General features: G+C 41.6%; 2 protein-coding genes across 2 annotated transcripts in view; both read left to right on the top strand.

Annotated features, from left to right (window-relative positions):
- The window catches only part of LOC21406364 (mitogen-activated protein kinase-binding protein 1), a 5058-nt gene extending 4869 nt beyond the window's left edge, over positions 1-189 (top strand). Inside the window, exon 16 of the mRNA XM_024169173.1 lies at positions 55-189. Coding sequence (XP_024024941.1) covers positions 55-189 — 135 coding nt within the window. The remainder of the gene's footprint in view (positions 1-54) is intronic.
- A 17480-nt stretch (positions 190-17669) lies between these two features.
- Positions 17670-19114, top strand: LOC112092606 (protein ANTAGONIST OF LIKE HETEROCHROMATIN PROTEIN 1-like). The gene is made up of 3 exons (XM_024169172.1): positions 17670-18194; positions 18275-18506; positions 18609-19114. Exons 1-3 carry the CDS (start codon positions 17670-17672, stop codon positions 19112-19114), a joined length of 1263 nt encoding a protein of 420 aa, XP_024024940.1.
- The last annotated feature ends 225 nt before the right edge of the window (positions 19115-19339 follow it).

Here is a 19339-nt window from a genome sequence, read left to right as displayed (position 1 = left end):
ACCGCCCCTCTATCTTTGTAATTTTTCATTTCTAGTATTGTTAATGAAGCATAGATTTTCAGGATCCTAACAATGGTATCAGAGCATCTACGATCCATGGAGCCTTTTGAGTTAAGAGAGAAACTTAGGGCTGTTCTAAGAGCTAATCTCAAGGTTTCGGGAGGGAGTATGGGGGGGCTCCGGGACTAGGTGGGGAAGGTTCGAACTCAGATGGAAGACGTGCAGGCGGTGCTACGGAGGATGGAGGCACTGCTGGCGGCACGGCCAATGTCTGGGAAGGCCGAGTTGGGTCGCGACGGCGAACGACGGGACGGGGAGAGGCGAGATCGCGCATCTCGGGGCGAGGAGAGCCCGGATCGTGTCGACCTAGGCGGAGTGGAGGTGCCAAATCGGGTGGATCTTCGCCGGGAAGCGCCGATTTGCGAAGATCGAGGCCGCGAGAGGGAGTTCCGACGCCGAAGAGACATGGGTCTCATGGAGGAGTGCGAGATCCGTCGCGATCTGGGGCTGGGTGGTCCGGATCTGCAGCGTGAGGGGTTGTTTGACGACGGGAGGAGGGCGGACGGAGGTCGCGACCGTCAGGAGAGGGCGGCGGAGCTTGTTCGGCGACGGGAATCGGAGTGGGAGCCGGAGTTAGAGGAGGAGAGGCTTGCTCTGGGACTAGGACGGCATGGGCACCCTCGGAACAGGGAACCCATCCCTGTTTCGGTCGCGGTTGGGGCTGATTCCGGACCGATTTGGACTGGGCCTCGCGATTTCGGCTTGTAAGGGGCTGATTCCGGTGCTACGAACAGGTGTTAGGAGTTCACCCTGGAACGGATGGTCAACCGGGTGTGCTTGAAGTGCTGCTCCAATAGCGTGGGCTTCCCGCCTTTGAGGCTTACTTGGGAGCCATTTTCCACCATTCAGCAGCAGTTTCCGACCTTTCCCCTTGAGGACAAGGTGAAACTTTGGGCGGCGGGTAATGTTAAGGCCCTAGTCCAATTCACTAGTGCCAGGAGACTGAAGGCCCAGACGAAAGGCCAAGGGCAGGAAGGGGATTTTGTGCAGGTTGCTGAAGGAATTCCCGAGGAGGAAGTTGGTTAGAAGGGTGAGCCTCGGGATTGTGTAGGCTGTTAGAATTTGTTAGGCAATTCTGTTATTTTTGTTGTTAGCGTGAAATAAAAGATGAGAGGAAGAGAGGTGGAGGCATGCAATTGGTTAGTCATAAGAGATTGGTTAGGAGGGAGAGCTAGCAGACCTCTCCAATAGTCTGCGAATTTATCCTTTACTTTTGTATGCGTTTTCATTGAAGTTAATATAGAATAGAGCAAATTCTAGCTCATTCTTGCCCTGCATCTTTTCCATTCTTGTTTCAAACTACCCGGATTATATCATGTTCCTTGGTGAATCTTGGCAGTTCGGTCTCTCCGGGAATTTACTGCTTCTGAGGCTCAGTGGCAGCCTAGAAACCTCGGCTTCCATTGTTGTTATTCCATCCACGACCAGCACTCATCTAGAATTTTATGGTCTTCCATGAATTTTTCAGCATGTTTTGCAAGTATGGCGTGACTTTTGGTAGCAGTCATATTGAAGGTGGTCCTTGCCATCTTGTTCCTTGTATTTTTTGTGAGCTAACATAGGCTGATGGTTTTTCTAAGTTGATTTAGACTGATTTGTCGCCGCCAGCGTAGAGCACTCTGTTTGGAGCCTTTTTGTTCCACCCATGACCCCTATCTGACTTTCTTCCCTCCGGATGACATTGAAGACTTACCGAAGTGACGGAATTGGTGAAGGTCAGAACCCGACCCTGAACTTGATCAAATTCATCTTACAGGCCCGACAAAAATTTAAAGACCTAATCTTTTTCAACCAATCTGTTGTATATGGCATGATCATCTGGATCTTTCCATTATGCATCTTGATAAAAATCAATCATGATATAAGTTATTAAATGCATTATAATAGATCATTACAGAATTGAGCGAGAGGGCTAGAGCAATCACACAAGGTGATTCAGGGGCAGCGCCTTGGAGGACCGAACTTACGTATGTGGCAAAATATAGGGATGACTTGTGGCTAGGGGTGAAAGGCCAACCAAGATCGGATATAGCTGATTTTTCGTGAAATCTATTTCAGTAGAGCGTATGATGTTGATGGCCCGAGGTAGAGCACTCAATGGGCTAAGGTGGCCCAATTTCGCCTTACCAACCCTAGGGAAACTCCGAATACAGGCCTAGATCGTTTGTATAGACAGACTTTTGGGGTGCTAAGATCCAAAGTCGAGAGGGAAATAGCCGAGATTGTACGCTAAGGTCCCTAAGCAATCACTTAGTGGAAAAGGAAGTGATTGAACGATGACAACCATCAAGAGTTAGTTTTAGATGTCCTTAAAAATCAATACAGTCGGTGACCGATATTTTTTGCCAAAGGGTTAAATGGAAAATTGGTTCAGGAGAAATTGTCAAATTTTGGGAGGATAATTGGAGTGAAGGAGGACCTTTGTGTTTAAAATTCCCCGCCCTATACAGAATCTCTTCATTTAAAGGCCAACCGGTAGCTACTTTTGCTCTTGAATTGGATTCTTGGGATGGAAGAGTTAGTTCTTGGGATTTTAGTTGTTCACGAAACTTAATAGACAAGGAATTGAGAGAGGTGTCGGAGTTAATTGCTACGGTGGAGCGGTTTAGGGTACTCATATCTATACAGAATAAATGGGAGTGGATGTTGGATCATAGTGGTTTGTTCTCTGTTAAATCGCTATTCTCCTCATTGATTAATGACTCTTCATCTCCGAGATTTCCAGTTTTTGAAATATATGGAAAACGCATACCCCCAGAAAGGTTTAGTTTTTTGCTTTCTAGCCCTTAATAAAGTGAATACTCATGAGTCTTGCAACGCCGGAGCCCATTTATCTTGTTGTCCCTAGGATGGTGCTATTTATGCAAGGCCGATGAAGAGACAACTGATCTTATCTTTTTTCATTGCTCTTATTCTCGCAAGATATGGTCTTCTCTCCTAAAGGAGTTTGGTTTTCCTTCGGTGATGCTGAGGAACTGTGCTGATTTGTTGGTTTTTTCTCCAGCTTCTGGATTTAGTCAAAGGAGACTGATTTTATGGAGAGCAGCAATTTTAGCTATTTTTTGGGGTTTAAGGTTGGAGAGGAATAGCAGAATTTTTTAGGATCAAGGGGGGGATGAAAATATAATTTGCGACAAAATAAAGTATTGGGTGTATAGAGATAAGGAGTTTGGGAAACCAAGGCCTCGTTCAGTACGCGGATTCGAGTTTTCAATTCGAGCTGAGATGTGATTTTATGTGAGAGCTTTTCACTGTAGCAGAATAAGTTAGATGTGACTTTTTGTGAGAGCTTTTAACTGTAGCAAAATTGGAATTGAAAACTCGAATTGGTGAAATGAACAAGCACAAATTTTTCAAATTTTGCTAGGAACTGGGGTCAATTTTTATAGTCGTTTCTTTGATTGGTATGTTTTAATCTGCCTTTTTTTTTATGTATAGTTGGAGGTAGTTTTGAAGAGGATATTAGCTCCTTCGTCCTATTTTTCTTATTTAATAAAAGTTTTCATTTCTTTTCAGAAAAAAAAAAGTTCCATTGAATTAATCAGCTAAGCCATAACCATGGAGTTCTCAGCGTACCATCGAGCGACTCCATCTTGCCTCTTTCGCTAACAAAGAACTTCATAGATTATGCCCATAGAAGAAAATTCTCTCCATTCAGCCTATGTGAAGTGATTTGGATTGCAGGATTTCAGTTGGATGTACAACCTGGCTGGTGCTGAGGGTTTTCTCCTGACCTTCCCTGCTTTCTTTGCCATCTCCGACAATTGAGGTGTGTATTCCCTCAGATTTCGTTAGCCTGACTGAGAGGCTCGGATACCATCTAGGATTTTGGAGGAATAATTCCCTTTTTCATTGATTAAAAAATAAAACTGTACAACCTATAAACATACTGTTACCGAATATAGGATAATTATGGAGGAGGATTTGTAGCTGTTTAGGAGGATTTGCAGCTGATTCAAAACGGAATATTCCTAGAGACTAGGGATTAGTTATTTTATGATATTCTCTGTGATTTGTCTTTTATGTGTTATGATTGTTTTCCTTATTTAAACCAGCCGGTTTCTCCTATATAAAGAGACTAATGTAGAGGTTGAATATGTGTGAATAAAAAGAAGCAGTGTTTTTCCTTTTTCCTCTGCCATCGCTTCAAATTCTTACTATATGGTATTAGAGCCAGGCGAAGTCTAGGAGTTCTAGAATTTCGAGTTGTAGATGGTAGCATATAAAAGGGCGTTGAGTGGAGCAAGCGGAGGCGATGTTTTTAAGGAAGTGTCCTCTTAAACTATCTCCACAATTGCTCCCACTGTTGCCTCCCCACTTGTCACTTCAGTTCCTGAGAGTTCTAATAATCTATCCCTTCAAATCACCACCCACAAGTTAAATGGAAAGAATTTTCTCAAGTGGTCCCGATCGGTACTAATGGTCTTACGAGGAAAAGGAAGACTAGGCTATTTGGATGGCACAATTCTGCAGCCTAAAACAGGAGATCCTTCATATGAGAATTGGGAAGCACAAAACTCTATGGTGATGGCATGGTTGATTCACTCTATGGAAGACAACATCGCAGACACCTACATCCTATTTCCCACGGCCAAGAAGATTTGGGATGCAGTCAATTTGGCTTATTCTGATTTGGAGAATACGTCACAGATGTTTGAACTAAGGAACAAGGTAAGAAATTTGAAACAGGGGGTGATTTCACACAATACTATCATGAGTTGACAAAACTCTGGCAAGAGTTAGACCTGTTTTCATCCCCTTCGTGGAAAGACCCTGATGATGCAGTCATGTATAGAAGAATGGTTGATCAAGATCGAATATATGACTTCCTCGCTGGACTTAACAAGGACTTGGATGAAGTCCGAGGTTGACTGCTTGGAATGAGACCTCTACCGCAAATTGAAGAAATCTTTGTAGAAGTACGTAGAGAGGAATCAAGGAAGAGGGTCATGCTCGGAGGAAATATGCAGATCTTGGAAAATTCTACATTGGTTGTCCGTGGACAAGAGAAGCAAGGAGAAGAAAAAATTAATAAAAAGTGGTGTGATCATTGTAAAAAACCATATTACACCAAGGAGAACTGCTGGAAACTACATGGCAATCCGGCAAATTAGACACCCCGAAACCATGGACGTGAAACAAAGGGATTTCAAGCTGCCATTGAGAAGACTAAAGAAGAACTAGCCACTGCAACACCTGTTTTTTCTAAAGAGCAGATAGAACAACTAAGGCAGATGTTAACAAAATCATCGTCCCACTCATCCTCTTTTATTGTTCAGAGAGGTAAAGCACTAACTGTTTTTCGTGGCTTGGTAGAAAAGGAAGAACCATGGATTATTGACTTAGGGGCAACGGACCATATGACTGGGTGTGCAAAGCTGTACACCACATACACTCCTAGCGTTGGAAACCGCAAAGTGCAGATTGCTAATGGAACCTCTTTCGTGGTAGCTGGTACAAGGACAATAAAAATTGGACCCAATGTCACATTAAAAGGGGTCCTTCATGTGCCAAATTTAAGCTTCAATCTCTTGTCCATTAGTAAAATAACCAAAGACTTGGATTGTGAAGTACTATTCTTGCCATCTGTTTGTGTTTTTCAGGACCGATTATCGGTGAAGAGGATTGGCAGTGCTGAGGAGCTAGATGGCCTATACTACTTTGAGGAGAAATCCAGTGGTAATGGGAAGGCTCAAATGGTTGCAAGCAATTCTCTTTCCAGAACTCAAAAAATTATGTTATTGCATTATAGATTAAGACATCCTAGTTTTTCTTACTTGAAATTTTTGTTTCCTTGTTCAAGAATAATGAAAAATTTCAATGTGAAGTTTGCCAATTAGCAAAACACACTCGTGTCCATTTTTATCTCTTACCATATCGTGCATCAAAACCATTTGTTCTTATTCATAGTGACCTGTGGGGACCTTCTCGTGTTTCAAGTCTCGCCAATAAAAAATGGTTCATAACCTTTACCGATGATCACACACGGGTTTGCTGGGTTTATCTTCTAAAGGAAAAATCTGAAGCTGAGAATGCTGTCAAAGAATTTCACACCATGATTAAAACACAATTCGATGAGAATATTAAATTCTTAAGAATTGACAATGGCACATAATTTTTTAATGCCAGTTTAGGGGAATTTGTGAGGGAAAGTGGGATTATCCATCAAAGTTCTTGTGTAGACACACCACAACAAAATGGGGTGGCCGAGAGAAAGAATCGTTATCTTCTAGAACTTGCCCGGTCATTATTATTCACAGCGAATCTTCCTAAGTGTTTTTAAGGTGATGCAGTTCGGACTGCAACCTACTTGATAAATAGGGTACCTTCTCGAGTTCTCAAATTTCAAACTCCCAGAGTCCCTTTATAAGTACTACCCAAAGCTTCGGATTCCATCGTCTCTCAAGTTAAAAGTATTTGGCTGTGTGGCCTTTGTCCATAATCTAGATCCAAACCGTGGGAAATTAGATCCTAAAGCTCATAAATATATTTTTCTGGGATACTCTGCGACCAAAAAGGGGTATAGATGTTATTCTTTAGAGAAAAGGAAATATTTTGTGACTAGGGATGTCACCTTTTTTGAAAACCAACCTGTTTTCACCAAAAATTTCCTTCAGGGGGAGAAAATATGGGAAGATAATTTTTGGGAGAAGCCTAAATATCAGGAGGGTCAGAACCTTAAATGTTTGTCTTCATCTTGGGAGTTTTTTTGGGATTTCGCTCCACCTCCAGAGATTACAAACCTAGATCCGAAGGATTCTGATCTCCATGAAACGGCCCTTGAAATAGAGAATCATGGTAAAAAGGTTGAAAATATTCCTAGCTCAAATCTTACAGATATAACTGTTTTAGAATCTGAGAACTTCCCAAGCACTACCATAGAAAATCCCACTGAGAATCTGGAAATTACCCTGTCAAATCCTAAGTCACATGTTCTTGATTAGCCGAACACATCTACAGAACAATTAGGTGATCCTTTACAATCCATCATAGTCACACAAGCTCAAAATCCTAGGAATCCAACATCTAAAATGCAAAAGCAAGGTCTGCAACCATTTGATCTAACCTATTCACGCAGGAAGAACCAAAAAGTTGTAGAAAGCTAGAAGGATCTTCACTACCAAGAATCTGATCCAAAACTTGGTCTTGATGGGGAGCTGAACAACTTAGATGTTCCTATTGCTCTGAGAAAAGGTACTAGGTCCTGTACTAAATATCCTATAGCCAATTACGTAGGTTATGATCATCTATCAAGTTCAATGAAGGCCTTGGTGACGAATTTGGCGAGTACAGAGATACCGAGAGACATCTAGGAGGCAATGGGAAAGGACAAATGGAGAAAGGCTGTTTTGGAAGAAATGGAAGCTTTAAAGAAGAATGATACGTGGGATATTGTAAAAAAACCAAAAGATAAGATTGCAATTGGGTGCAAGTGGGTATTTACAGTCAAGTATAAAGCAGATGGTTCAATCAAGAGATATAAAGCACGGTTGGTGGCTAAGGGGTACACACAGACTTACGGGATAGATTATCAGGAGACTTTTCACCAGTGGCCAAGTTCAATACTGTTCGAGTCTTGTTATCCTTAGCGGCAAACTTAGACTAGCCATTGCAACAACTTGATGTGAAAAATGCATTCTTAAATGGCGACTTGGAAGAAGAGGTTTATATGAAGCTTCCACCTGGATTCAATGAAGATGGAAAATGTGAAGAAGTGTGCAGATTAAAGAAATCCCTATATGGCCTAAAGTAATCACCGCGAGCTTGGTTTGATAGGTTTACTAAGGTAATTAAAGATCAGGGGTACAAGCAGGTTGGAGGTGATCACACGCTGTTCTATCTACATAAGGATGATAAGGTTATGATGTTGATCGTATATGTTGATGACATTATCCTGATTGGAAATAATCTTGAAGAAGAGGAAAGGCTTAAAAGGAAGTTGGCAGAAGAGTTCGAGATTAAAGATCTTGGGAGTCTCAGGTATTTCCTTGGAATGGAAGTTGCCAGAAATAAAAGTGGAATCTTAGTCTTGCAAAGAAAATATGTGCTAGACCTCTTGAAGGAAACTGGAATGTTGGGTTGCAAACCAGTAGAAACTCTTGTAGAACCAAACAAAAAAAGGAAGGTGTGGGGGATAGTAGTCCTGTAGACAAGAGCTGCTTTCAACGTTTAGTCGAGAGACTTATCTACTTGTCTCATACTAGACCTGATATAGCTTTTGCAGTAAGTCGAGTGAGTCAGTACATGCACTCTCCTACTAAAGAGCATTTGGAAGCTGTATATAGGAGTATAGAGGTCTTTACAGATGCGGATTGGGCAGGAGCTATTGAGGATAAGAGGTCTACTTCTGGATATTGTACACTCGTATGGGGAAATTTGGTTACATGCAGAAGTGAAAGCTGAAATATTGCTTTATGTTTTCTATATTGATTGAATAATTTGGTACATTAGGGTTCCTAATTTATAATACAACTATGAAAATCAAATCTCCTAGAACTTAGGCCTAGAGATCAGGAAAGTGATCTATTTTAAATTAAATCAAATCAGGAAACAATCTATTCTGAATCAGGAACATTATCCCTAACAATAACTAACATTATCCCTAACAATAAATTCGGGATTTCAACACTCCCCCTCAAGTTGGATTATATATGTTAATCATTTCCAACTTGCTTAAGAAGTCATCGAATTTTTGTCTTGCGAGCCCTTTGGTGAAGATGTCTGCAACTTGATCTTGAGTAGGAACATAGGTCATACAAATGATTCCCTTCTCCACCTTTTCTTAAATGAAATGTCTATCCACTTCCAAATAAAATGTTAACCGGGAATGCAACTGTAATTTGGAGTTCCTCTAGTAGTTTTCTCAGCCATAGTGCTTCACATATTCCTTGGGCAACTGCTCTAAATTCCGCCTCAGCATTGCTCCGAGCCACCACATTTTGTTCTTGCTCCTCCAGGTTACTAAATTCCCCCATACAAACGTACAGTATCCAGAAGTAGATTTCTTATCTTCAATTGAACCTGCCCAGTCTGCATCTGTATAGACTTCTATCCCTCTACAGCCAGTCCTTTTGAAAAATAATCCTCTGCCAGGTGATCCTTTGAGATACCTGAGTATCTTGTATACTGCCTCCAAGTGAGCTTCCTTTGGTGAGTGCATATGTTGGTTAACCACACTAACTGCAAATGCAATATCAGGTCTAGTATGGGGCAAGTATATTAGCTTGCCTACTAGTCTTTGATATCTGTCTTTATCAACCAACTTTCCATCATCTACAATCTTCTCCCTGCTTCAAGCATACCTGGTTTGCATCCAAGCATACCTGTTTCTGTGAGAAGATCAAGGACATATTTCCTCTGGGAGACATTGATTCCTTTCTTTGACCTAGCAACTTTCATTCCCAAAAAATACCTCATTTGCCCCAAATCTTTCACTTAAACTCCGTAGCAAGAATACTCTTCAACCTCTCCATTTCTGCTATATTATCACCATAAAGGATTATATCATCCACAGACTATTAGAATCACCCTCTTCCCATCTTTGGCTTGTTTGAAGAACATGGTATGATCTAATTAACCCTGTAAATATCCTTGATCCTTTATCACTTTTGTAAATCTGTCGAACCACACTCTTGGGGACTGCTTAAGGCCATAAAGTGATCTCTTGAGTTTACACACTCGTTTGTCTTCCTGCCCTTTGCTGAATCCCGGTGGCATGTCCATATAGACCTCTTCTTCTAATTCTCCGTTCAAAAAGGCATTCTTGATGTCGAGTTACTGAAGGGGCCAATCCAAATTAGATGCCAAGGATAGAAGAACCCGAACCGTGTTTAGCTTTGCCACAGGAGCAAATGTCTCGGTGTAGTCGATGCCATAAGTTTGTGTGAAACCCTTGGCAACAAGTCGAGCTTTGTATCGTTCTACCGTTCCATCCGCTTTGTATTTGAGGGTAAATACCCATTTGCAACCCATTGTTTTCTTCCCTTTCGGCAGCTCCATTACATCCCACGTCTCATTTTTCTTCAAAGCTCTCATTTCCTCCATGACAGCATTTCTCCACTCCGGAATGGCTAGTGCCTCATGCACATTCTTTGGAATTTCAGTATTGTTGAGATTAGAGACAAAGGCTTGGAAAACATTAGACAAGTTTTCTTGTGACACAAACTTGGAGATGGGATGAAGTGTACATGATTGTGGCTTTTTCCTGTGAGCTATGGGAATATCAATATCAGGAATTTCAGGGGTATCAGAGATACCTTCTTATGTGATGGTCTCGGTCATACCTGGATTCTCTTGGTGCTTCGGAAGTGAGGTTGTCTTGATATTTTGACTTTGGCCTTCTTGAGTAGACAAGCAGCTCCTTGTTCTTTTGCTTTCCCACATCTCCCTCTGAGTTCAAGTGTCCTTCTATATGTGGCATATTAGAATGAGAAGGAAAGGAGGTGGTGTTTTTGGTGTTTAGGATAGACTCAGAAAGAAGAAGTTCAAAGTCCACAAAACGATCTTCATTAGAGATCTCCCCCCTGAAGAGAAGTTTTTTGGAAGAACGGAGTGTTTTCAAAGAAGGTAACATCAAGACTAACGAATACCTTTTTGGTGGAAGGGTCAAAGCATTTGTAGCCCTTTTGTGTAGGGGAATAGCCAATGAGGACACACTTAGTAGCTCTAGGATCTAATTTACTCCAATGCTGAGAGTGGACGTGAACAAATGCGGTGCAGCCAAACACCTTGAAGGGTAAAGTTGAGGGTAGGCATGAAGTGGGAAAGGCTTTCTTTAGAGTATTGTGTGGAGTTTCAAAGGATAGGACTCGACTAGGCATCCTATTGATAAGATAGGCAGATGTTAAGATAGCATCTCCCCATAACATTTTAGGCATATGGGCAGTAAACATCAATGCTCGGGCAACCTCAAGCAAGTGTTTATTTTTCCGTTTGGCTACTCCATTTTGTTGGGGAGTGTCGGCACAGGAACTTTGGTGAATTATGCCTTTTGCCATTAGAAAATCCCCTAAGATAGTGTTAAAATACTCCGTCCCATTATCTGTTCGCAAAATCTGAATTTGAGTTTGAAATTGCGTTTGAACCATGGAGTAAAAGTTTTTGAACCAGGGGTTTTTTGCATTACCTTGCGCCTATTTTCTTCTCGTCTCACCTCTAAGAAGACTTCACGGATGGAGGGCAGCGGTCTCCGACCAAGGATCCTTCCTCTTACCTCATCTAGCTCACGGTTGAGTCCAGCCAGAAACTCGAAAACTCTCTCGTTCTCCAGCCTTTTCTTGAATCGCACGCTATCGCCAGGGCATTCCCATTCTTCTTCACAACTCCGATTGAGTTCCTGCCAAAGAGCCTTCATCTCTGTGTAATATTTGGTGACTTCCCTCTCTTTTTGCTTCATCTGCCATAACTGAGTTTTTATTTCGAAGATTTGGGAAGAGTTCTCCACATCCAAGTATGTTTCTCGGACTGCATCCCAGACTTCTTTTGCGGTTGGTAGGAACATATAGGTTTTTTCGATTGAAGGCTTCATAGAGTTGACCAGCCACGCGGTTACCATTGAATTTTCTAATTTTCACTTCTGCAGAGGAGCATCAGTGGAGGATGGTTTCTTTGTTTGACCGGTGAGGTACCCCAGTTTGTCTTTTCCATCGATCACCAATTTAATTGATTGAGCCCATTCGAGAAAGTTCTTCCCGTTGATTTTCTCAACCGTGAATTGGAAGGTAGAGTTCTCATATCTGTTCGACGCCATGGTGTTGATGACCTCTGTCGTCATCTCGCCTGTGGTCTACGTGGACTTTGCCATCAATCGCCAAGGTTAGACACTCCTCAGCTCTGATACCATGAAAGCTGAAATATTGCTTTCTGTTTTCTATATTGATTGAATAATTCGGTACATTAGGGTTCCTAATTTATAATACAACTATGAAAATCAAATCTCCCAGAACTTAGGCCTAGAGATCATGAAAGTGATCTATTTTAAATTAAATCAAATCAGGAAACAATCTATCCTGAATCGGGAACATTATCCCAAACAATAACTAACATTATCCCTAACAATAAGTTCAGGATTTCAACAAGAAGCAAGAAGCAAACAGTAGTTGCTAGAAGTAGTGCTGAAGCAGAATTAAGATCAGTGTTGTAGCTCACGGAATTTGCGAGGTTTTGTGGCTGAAAATGTTGCTAGATGAGCTTAAAGTTGGAGTTATCTACTACTACGTGTCTATTGTGATAACAAGGCAACCATAAATATCTCACACAATCTTGTTCATCATGACAGGACCAAACATGTGGAAGTCGATCGGCATTTTATCAAAGAAAAAATAGAAGGAACTATTTGCATGTCCTATGTTCCTACTACACAACAAGTGGCTGATGTCCTGACCAAGGGATTAGCTAAACCCATGTTTGAAAAATTAGTAGACAAGTTGGGTATGTACAACATATATTACCCAACTTGAGGGGGAGTGTTACCGAATATAGGATAATTATGGAGGAGGATTTGTAGCTGTTTAGGAGGATTTGCAGCTGATTTAAAAGGAATATTCCTAGAGACTAGGGATTAGCTATTTTATGATATTCTCTGTGATTTGTCTTTTATTTGTTATGATTGTTTTCCTTATTTAAACCAGCCGGTCTCTCCTATATAAAGAGACTAATGTAGAGGTTGAATTTGTGTGAATAAAAAGAAGCAATGTTTTTCCTTTTTCCTCTGTCATCTCCTCGAATTCCTACTATACATACGTTCAAGAGATTTAGAAGAACAGGAAACTAGCCTAATTTAGGAATGTACAATCGAAACAAATAATATACAAATCACGAATTATGGATGCTAATTGATTGGCCCTTAAAGGAAAGAATCAGGCATTGATTGTCAGAGTATCAATAATGGAAATCAGCGTTGCTTTCCAACACTTAAGTTCAGGTTTTTCTGATTTCTTTGCAAGTCTAATTTGATTCTTTTTGAAATTAAAAAAAAATGACAAGTGGTGATTGGAGTGGAAAAAGTATCCTGTGATGACTCTTTTAGCCATTGAATGCTTATTATGCCTGCATTTCTAATGTTTTTATGCATTTAGGTAGGTGGTGATGGTTGTATATTTGTATGGCAAGTGCCTTCTCTTCTATCTTCCATAATGCGGAACAAAATGAAGGAAAAGTGCAGTCCGTTGTCTCCTAGAAGCTTAACCCGGCCAGTAGGTTTTGATCAAATCAATTTTTCCAAGGAAGACCAGCAATGCAAAAATGATTCTAGAGATCTTTTATCGTCAAAAAACTGTGAGATTGTTGGAAAAAAGGAAATTTATGAAGGCAGTGATACTGAGGAGACCTTGGAATTTAAATTTAGTGTTTCAAGACTTCCAAGGTGGGCACGAGCCAGAGTAACAAGCACTGGTGTTGTCCCAAGAGAAGTTGGCTCAACATCACCCCAGGTACATTTTGTTGTTTTGATTCCAAGGAAATGCCTAAATAATGAATCTTTCCACATCAATGCAATTAGTGAAAATAGAGTGTTACAAAAGTTCCTCTGCATAATGTAATTACGGCTCCTTAGGCCGAGTGGGGGTGGCCGCCCCCACTCGCCCAAGGGGTGACCTTTAATATTTCCCCAATCAAATTTTATTTTTACATTTTTCTCTCATATTACCCTCTGAAATTTTCCATTATGACAATTATATGAAATGTTTAAAAACATTTCAACTATACTCTAAAGTTTAATGTTTAAGTATCTCATATTTCAAATCTAAATTACTAAATAAATTAATAATCAATAATACTACGATATAAGTTCACAATTTGTGGATTGTAGACCCTGTGAATTAAACTTAATTAGAATATCGACTCATTTGTTAAAAAAGTAAAAAAAAAAAAAAAAGAAAGAAATAATAATTGCACTATTATTTTAGTTTAAGGGCCCGTTCACTTCATGTATCCCACTCGAATACAGCCCACTCGAATTGAATTTTGGGTTGCGTTTTACGTTCATTAACCAAAACTCGAGTGTGAAACTCGAGTAATAACTCTGATTTCAGAGTTTGGCACACCACTCGTTTTTCCATTACTGCAGTGTGCTTCTACAGTGTTTTCATGTGCTTGAACAGTGCAGATTCCTGATTTCTTCCCGTTGCTGCCTCGTTCCTGCCTCCCCAGTGCAGATTTCTCTATGCTTTTTGCCCGCTGGACCCTGGTTCCTGCCTCCCCCTTCTAATTTCACTCTGAAAAAAGCTATTGTCTGCAGATTTTTAGAGTGAAAATTGACTCTGTCCATTGGGGGAAGGTTACTCGAATCGGTTACTTTGTCGATCCGCAGCGAAAAAAGGTAAACCTCTCCCCTATTTCCACCATTTTTGCTTCGATTTCTTGTTGCATGCCCAACCCTAGAAGTGTTCCCCGCCCCTGCCCTTGAATCTTCATCACGGATACCATTCATCCGCCTCGATGCAACCGGCAAACTCCGTTGGCCGTCTTATTGCGTCGATGTAGAGTCAAACGGAAGAATCTTGCATCTACTGGTTATCTTCCGTTGAGAGGTTACCATCGGCGGTTCCGGTGTCAAGCCGTCGTACGCGCTGCCTCACGATCGCGTTTGGGGGTTTTGATAGACGATAAGCCTTTGTCCTCAACTGGTTCCAACCGGGTATGATATTTCACAACTACTAATCTCCTATATACCATTATTTGTTCTGGATTTGTCATGATCGCACCGTAGTTCTTCTTCGTTTTCACTGATTTGATGCTGAGATATTGGTTGTCGTTTGCATTGTGATGGAAACGTGAGACATATTCCTTGTCGTTTGTATTGTGATGCTAATGTGTAGTGAGACCACTGTTGTCGTTCGCAGTCACGATGTTCTCTTACTTGTTGTCGTATTGCCTCAACTGTTGTCGTTTGTCCCTGTGGCTATTGCATCCCCTGTTCTCGTATTGCCTTGGCTGTTGTCGTTTTTACCTTAGCTTGTTTATTCCCCTGTTGTCGTATTGTCTATCCTATTGCCGTTTTACCTTAGATTATTGCCTACCCTGTTGTCGTATTGGCTGTCCTGTGGCCATTTTTACCTTTAGCTTATTGCCTCCCTTGTTGTCGTATTGTCTCTCCTGTTGCCATTTATACATAAGCTTATTACCTACCCTGTTGTCGTATTGGCTGTCCTATGGCCGTTTTTACCTTAGATTATTGCCTCCCTTGCTATCGTATTGGCTTTCCTGTTGCCGTTTATATCTTAGCTTATTACCTGCCTCCCCTGTTGTCGTATACTATCTCCACTGCCGTTTATACCTTAGCTTATGGCATCCCCTATTGTCGTATATTCTCTCCATTACCGTTTTTACCTTAGGTTATGGCATCTCCTATTGTTGTACTGGCTCTGCTGTTGCCGTTTTTACCTTAGCTTATGGCATCTCCCATTGTTGTACTTGCTGTGCTGTTGCCGTTTTTACCTAGCTTATTGCCTCCCCCTGTGGATGTATTGGCTCTGCTGTTGCTGTTTTTACCTTAGCTTATGGACTCTCTTATTGTTGTATTGGCTATCCTGTTGCCGTTTTTACATTAGCTTATTGCCTCCCCTGTGGATCTACTGCCTCTGCTGTTAGTGTATTGACTCCCCTATGGTTGTATCGCACATGACCGCTTAACAAACAGGTAATGTTGGCAATGATGAAATTGGTTCAAAAATTAGAACACTCGTCGTAGTGGCGTCCTGTAGGCAATGTGACAGTTAGTTATCGCTTCATTGGAATTTATCGAGTGCCTCTGAAGCATGGCAACTACGTCACTCCTGCTTATAAGGATGATGCTCTGAGTGTTGTTGCGATTTCTCAGCTACAAAATTTCTGAGCCAGTAATAACATTGCCTCACTTGTTACATGTATAAACCAGGTAATAGTACGTTGGTTAATGGCAGTGATGTTCGAAAAATGTTCGGAGCCATTTATAACTGTGTCTAGTCGTTAGATTGTTTCAAATATCTGACTCACGCGTACGGCCATTCTTCTTGTGCGTCGTTACGCTTCTTTCTTTCCTATTTTTAGATGCCGAGAGGGAAACCCGACGATGAAGCCACTCTACACTGGACTGAAAGGCAGAAAGAGGAGTTGCTTATGCGACTCGCTGCCTACAATCGTGATGCCAACGGTCGAAAACCGGATTCTAAAACATGGGAGGATTGGGCGCAACATCTTCAACAGTTCTTTAAGGATCAAGTCACCCCTGCCAAAGTGCAGCAGATGAAAGTCCGACTCAAAGCCAAGTTTGACCATGAGCTTACATTACGCAATAACACAGGACTTGGCTGGGACCCTGTTACCGGTGCTGTGACATGCACTGATGAATATTGGGAAGATTTTGCCAAGGTAAACGTCTAAACAATTATTGTTCTATGGGTAGTCAATTCTTGCAATATTTTGCCAAGGTCATTTTGTTTGCTCATTCATATGCAGAACAAGAAATGGGCAAAATCGGCAAAGAATCAGCCTCTTAAAAATTGGGACTTGTACTATGAGGCCTTTGGTGGTACGAGGGCAAGTGGGGCATTTGAGAAGGGATTGGATAATCCAACGAACATAGATGAGGGTCCAGTACACATCTCCGACGAAGAAAGGGCGACATCTGATGAGGGTGGCAGCGAAGATGGTTTCATTGCCTCCATGCGGGCCGGTTTGAACAATGCAGCTAGAGGTCTCAACATTGCGTCATCCTCCAAAGCGATTGGCAAGAAATCAGCCAAGTCCTCACATAAGGTAATATGTGACCCTGTAGCGAGGGATTTAATCGGCAAGCTTGTCTCTTCTATTGAAAGCAAGCGTAGTAGTCGCACTAAAAGCTCTAGTGCGAATCAAGCTGCGCCTATTGTCGATCTCCAGGACCAATGCCAGGGCATAGTTAGGGAAATGGCGCTTGATGATGAAACCGCAATAATGTTTTTGGAGGCTATTGCTTGGTATCCAAATATGCAGAAGCTGTTCGTGGGAATGAGTGATACTCAACGTAACTTCTTCGTGACAAGAACAATCAGTATGTCTAGGACTCAATCACATGGACCTTTCTCAAACCCCCATGCCTCTACGGGGACACAGTTTATGCCGCCACAATTTCCCAACTTCATGTCACAACCCAGCAGCTATATGCAACCGGCTCCCTTCTATGGCCAACAACCCACCAACAATATGCCACGGCCCCCAAACTTTGGGGGACAACAACCTGTCCCACCATTTCCTACAAATCCCCAAAACTACAATCCCCAACAACCGGCTGCGTATAATCCCCAAACACCATACTACATGCCTCACTTTCCGCCGCAACCGGGACACTTTGGTGGCGATGGCAGTCCAGACCAGCATTGAGTTCCATAAAATATTGTTTTTACCATTGTCTGTATTCATACGATTGAACATCATTTCTCATTTTTAGATTTCAACATAGTATTTGAGTAGACTTTGCTAATTATGTTTACTACGGCCCTGCTGGTGTTGTATTGATTATGGTTATTGAGTTGCATTGCGCAGAACAATATTTATTGATGTACTATGTGTAGTCACCTTTACTTGCGGATCAAATGACCATTTCATATATATTCGTTTGTTATCCTTTCATTATGCATGTCTCGCAGGTAGCAATGTGGAATGCAGGTCCCTCAAACCACGTTCCTGAAAATGATGATAGTGACGACTCAGATGACGATTATGAGATTGCGGCAGTAGCAGTAGTTTTGTGGTATTACTACACATACATGGAAAGACCCCTGCCTCAACCAAAGCATACATCCGCACTCACAGGTATAATGCGTGTTCAATACCTACTTGATGGACATGAGGACGTTATTAGGTCGAAGATTAGAATGGGAAGTGATTGTTTCAAGCGTCTTAGTACGTTACTTGAGCTTAAAGGGCTTTTAAGACCGACTAGGAATATGAATGTGCACGAGCAACTTTTTATTTTTCTATACATTGTATGTCAAAGTTCAAACAACAGGGAGTCACAAGATCAATGGCAGCATTCGGGTGCTACCATTTCAAAGTACTTCCACGCTGTTTTGAAGGCGTTGTATGAGCTCCGTTTTAACTTCCTTACACCACCAAACTTCGACATTATCGATCCTGTCGTAGCCGCGCGTGGAAACAAGTATCTGCCATGGTTCCAGGTATTTTTTCTAAACTAATTACTCTTTAAGATAAATATGTAGAATTGCGTTGTTGTGTATGGTAATTAGTTACTACGTAGAATTGTGTTGGCGCTCTGGATGGTACTCACGTACCATGTGTTCCACCCGCTGCAAATGCTGAGGTATGGAGAAATCGGAAGGGGTTCTTCTCTCAAAATGTATTAGGAGTCTGTTCGTTCGACATGAGGTTCACATACATGTTAGCTGGATGGGAGGGCTCTGCTCATGATGCACGTGTGCTTGCATCCGCAACAGAAACGAGGGAAAAAAATTTCCCTACTCCACCAGAAGGTATGTGTAAGCTTGATCTTTCATTACTTTTCGAAAACTACACGTTTGTGCTTCCATGTGGAACTAATACATTCACGTAATATATTCTAACGCACACAACAGGTAAATATTACCTCGTCGACTCTGGGTACGCAAACAATGATTGTTTCTTGGCACCGTACCGAGGGAGCACTTACCACCTTCAAGAGTATCGGGCAAGGAGGGGTCGGCCCCAAACTCAGCGTGAGCTATTCAATTACACTCATTCTTCCCTCAGAAACTGTATCGAGCGCACATTCGGCGTCTGGAAAGCCAGGTTTCGTATTCTTAAGTGCATTAATAACTACCCGATACAGACACAAATAGATATTCCACTTGTTTGTGCTATTCTACACAACTTCATACATATGTACAACCACAACGATGATCTACTAACCCAATACATGAGAGACGCCATTCCGGTAGCAGAAATTGATCCACTCAACACAGAGCAAGATGTGAATCAAAATCACAATCCTGATCGGGGAAGCCAACAACATCAAAACCGTCCACACCGACGACAAATGCACATTTTAAGGGATGAAATAGCTAATAGTATGTGGGCTGCATATGAGAACAACCGGCGTTGATAGATTAGTTTTTCTGTATTACTTGGTTGAGAACAACCGGCGTTGATAGATTAGTTTTTCTGTATTACTTGGTTGAGAACAACCGGCGTTGATAGATTAGTTTTTCTGTATTACTTGGTTGAGAACAACCGGCGTTGATAGATTAGTTTTTCTGTATTACTTGGTTGAGAACAACCGGCGTTGATAGATTAGTTTTTCTGTATTACTTGGTTGCCTTTATAATTG

The sequence above is a fragment of the Morus notabilis genome, unplaced genomic scaffold (assembly GCF_000414095.1).
Source record: "Morus notabilis unplaced genomic scaffold, ASM41409v2 Scaffold5, whole genome shotgun sequence".
Lineage (NCBI taxonomy): Eukaryota > Viridiplantae > Streptophyta > Magnoliopsida > Rosales > Moraceae > Morus > Morus notabilis.
This window is presented reverse-complemented; position numbering and strand designations above follow the sequence as displayed.

Bases quoted from the DNA above. Each gene is read 5' to 3' on its own strand.
- LOC112092606 (XM_024169172.1), top strand. From the start codon at position 17,670: ATGTGGAATGCAGGTCCCTCAAACCACGTTCCTGAAAATGATGATAGT. The intron at 18,195-18,274 runs GTATTTTTTCTA...GTTACTACGTAG, and splicing joins AGTATCTGCCATGGTTCCAG to AATTGTGTTGGCGCTCTGGA. The intron at 18,507-18,608 runs GTATGTGTAAGC...CGCACACAACAG, and splicing joins TTTCCCTACTCCACCAGAAG to GTAAATATTACCTCGTCGAC.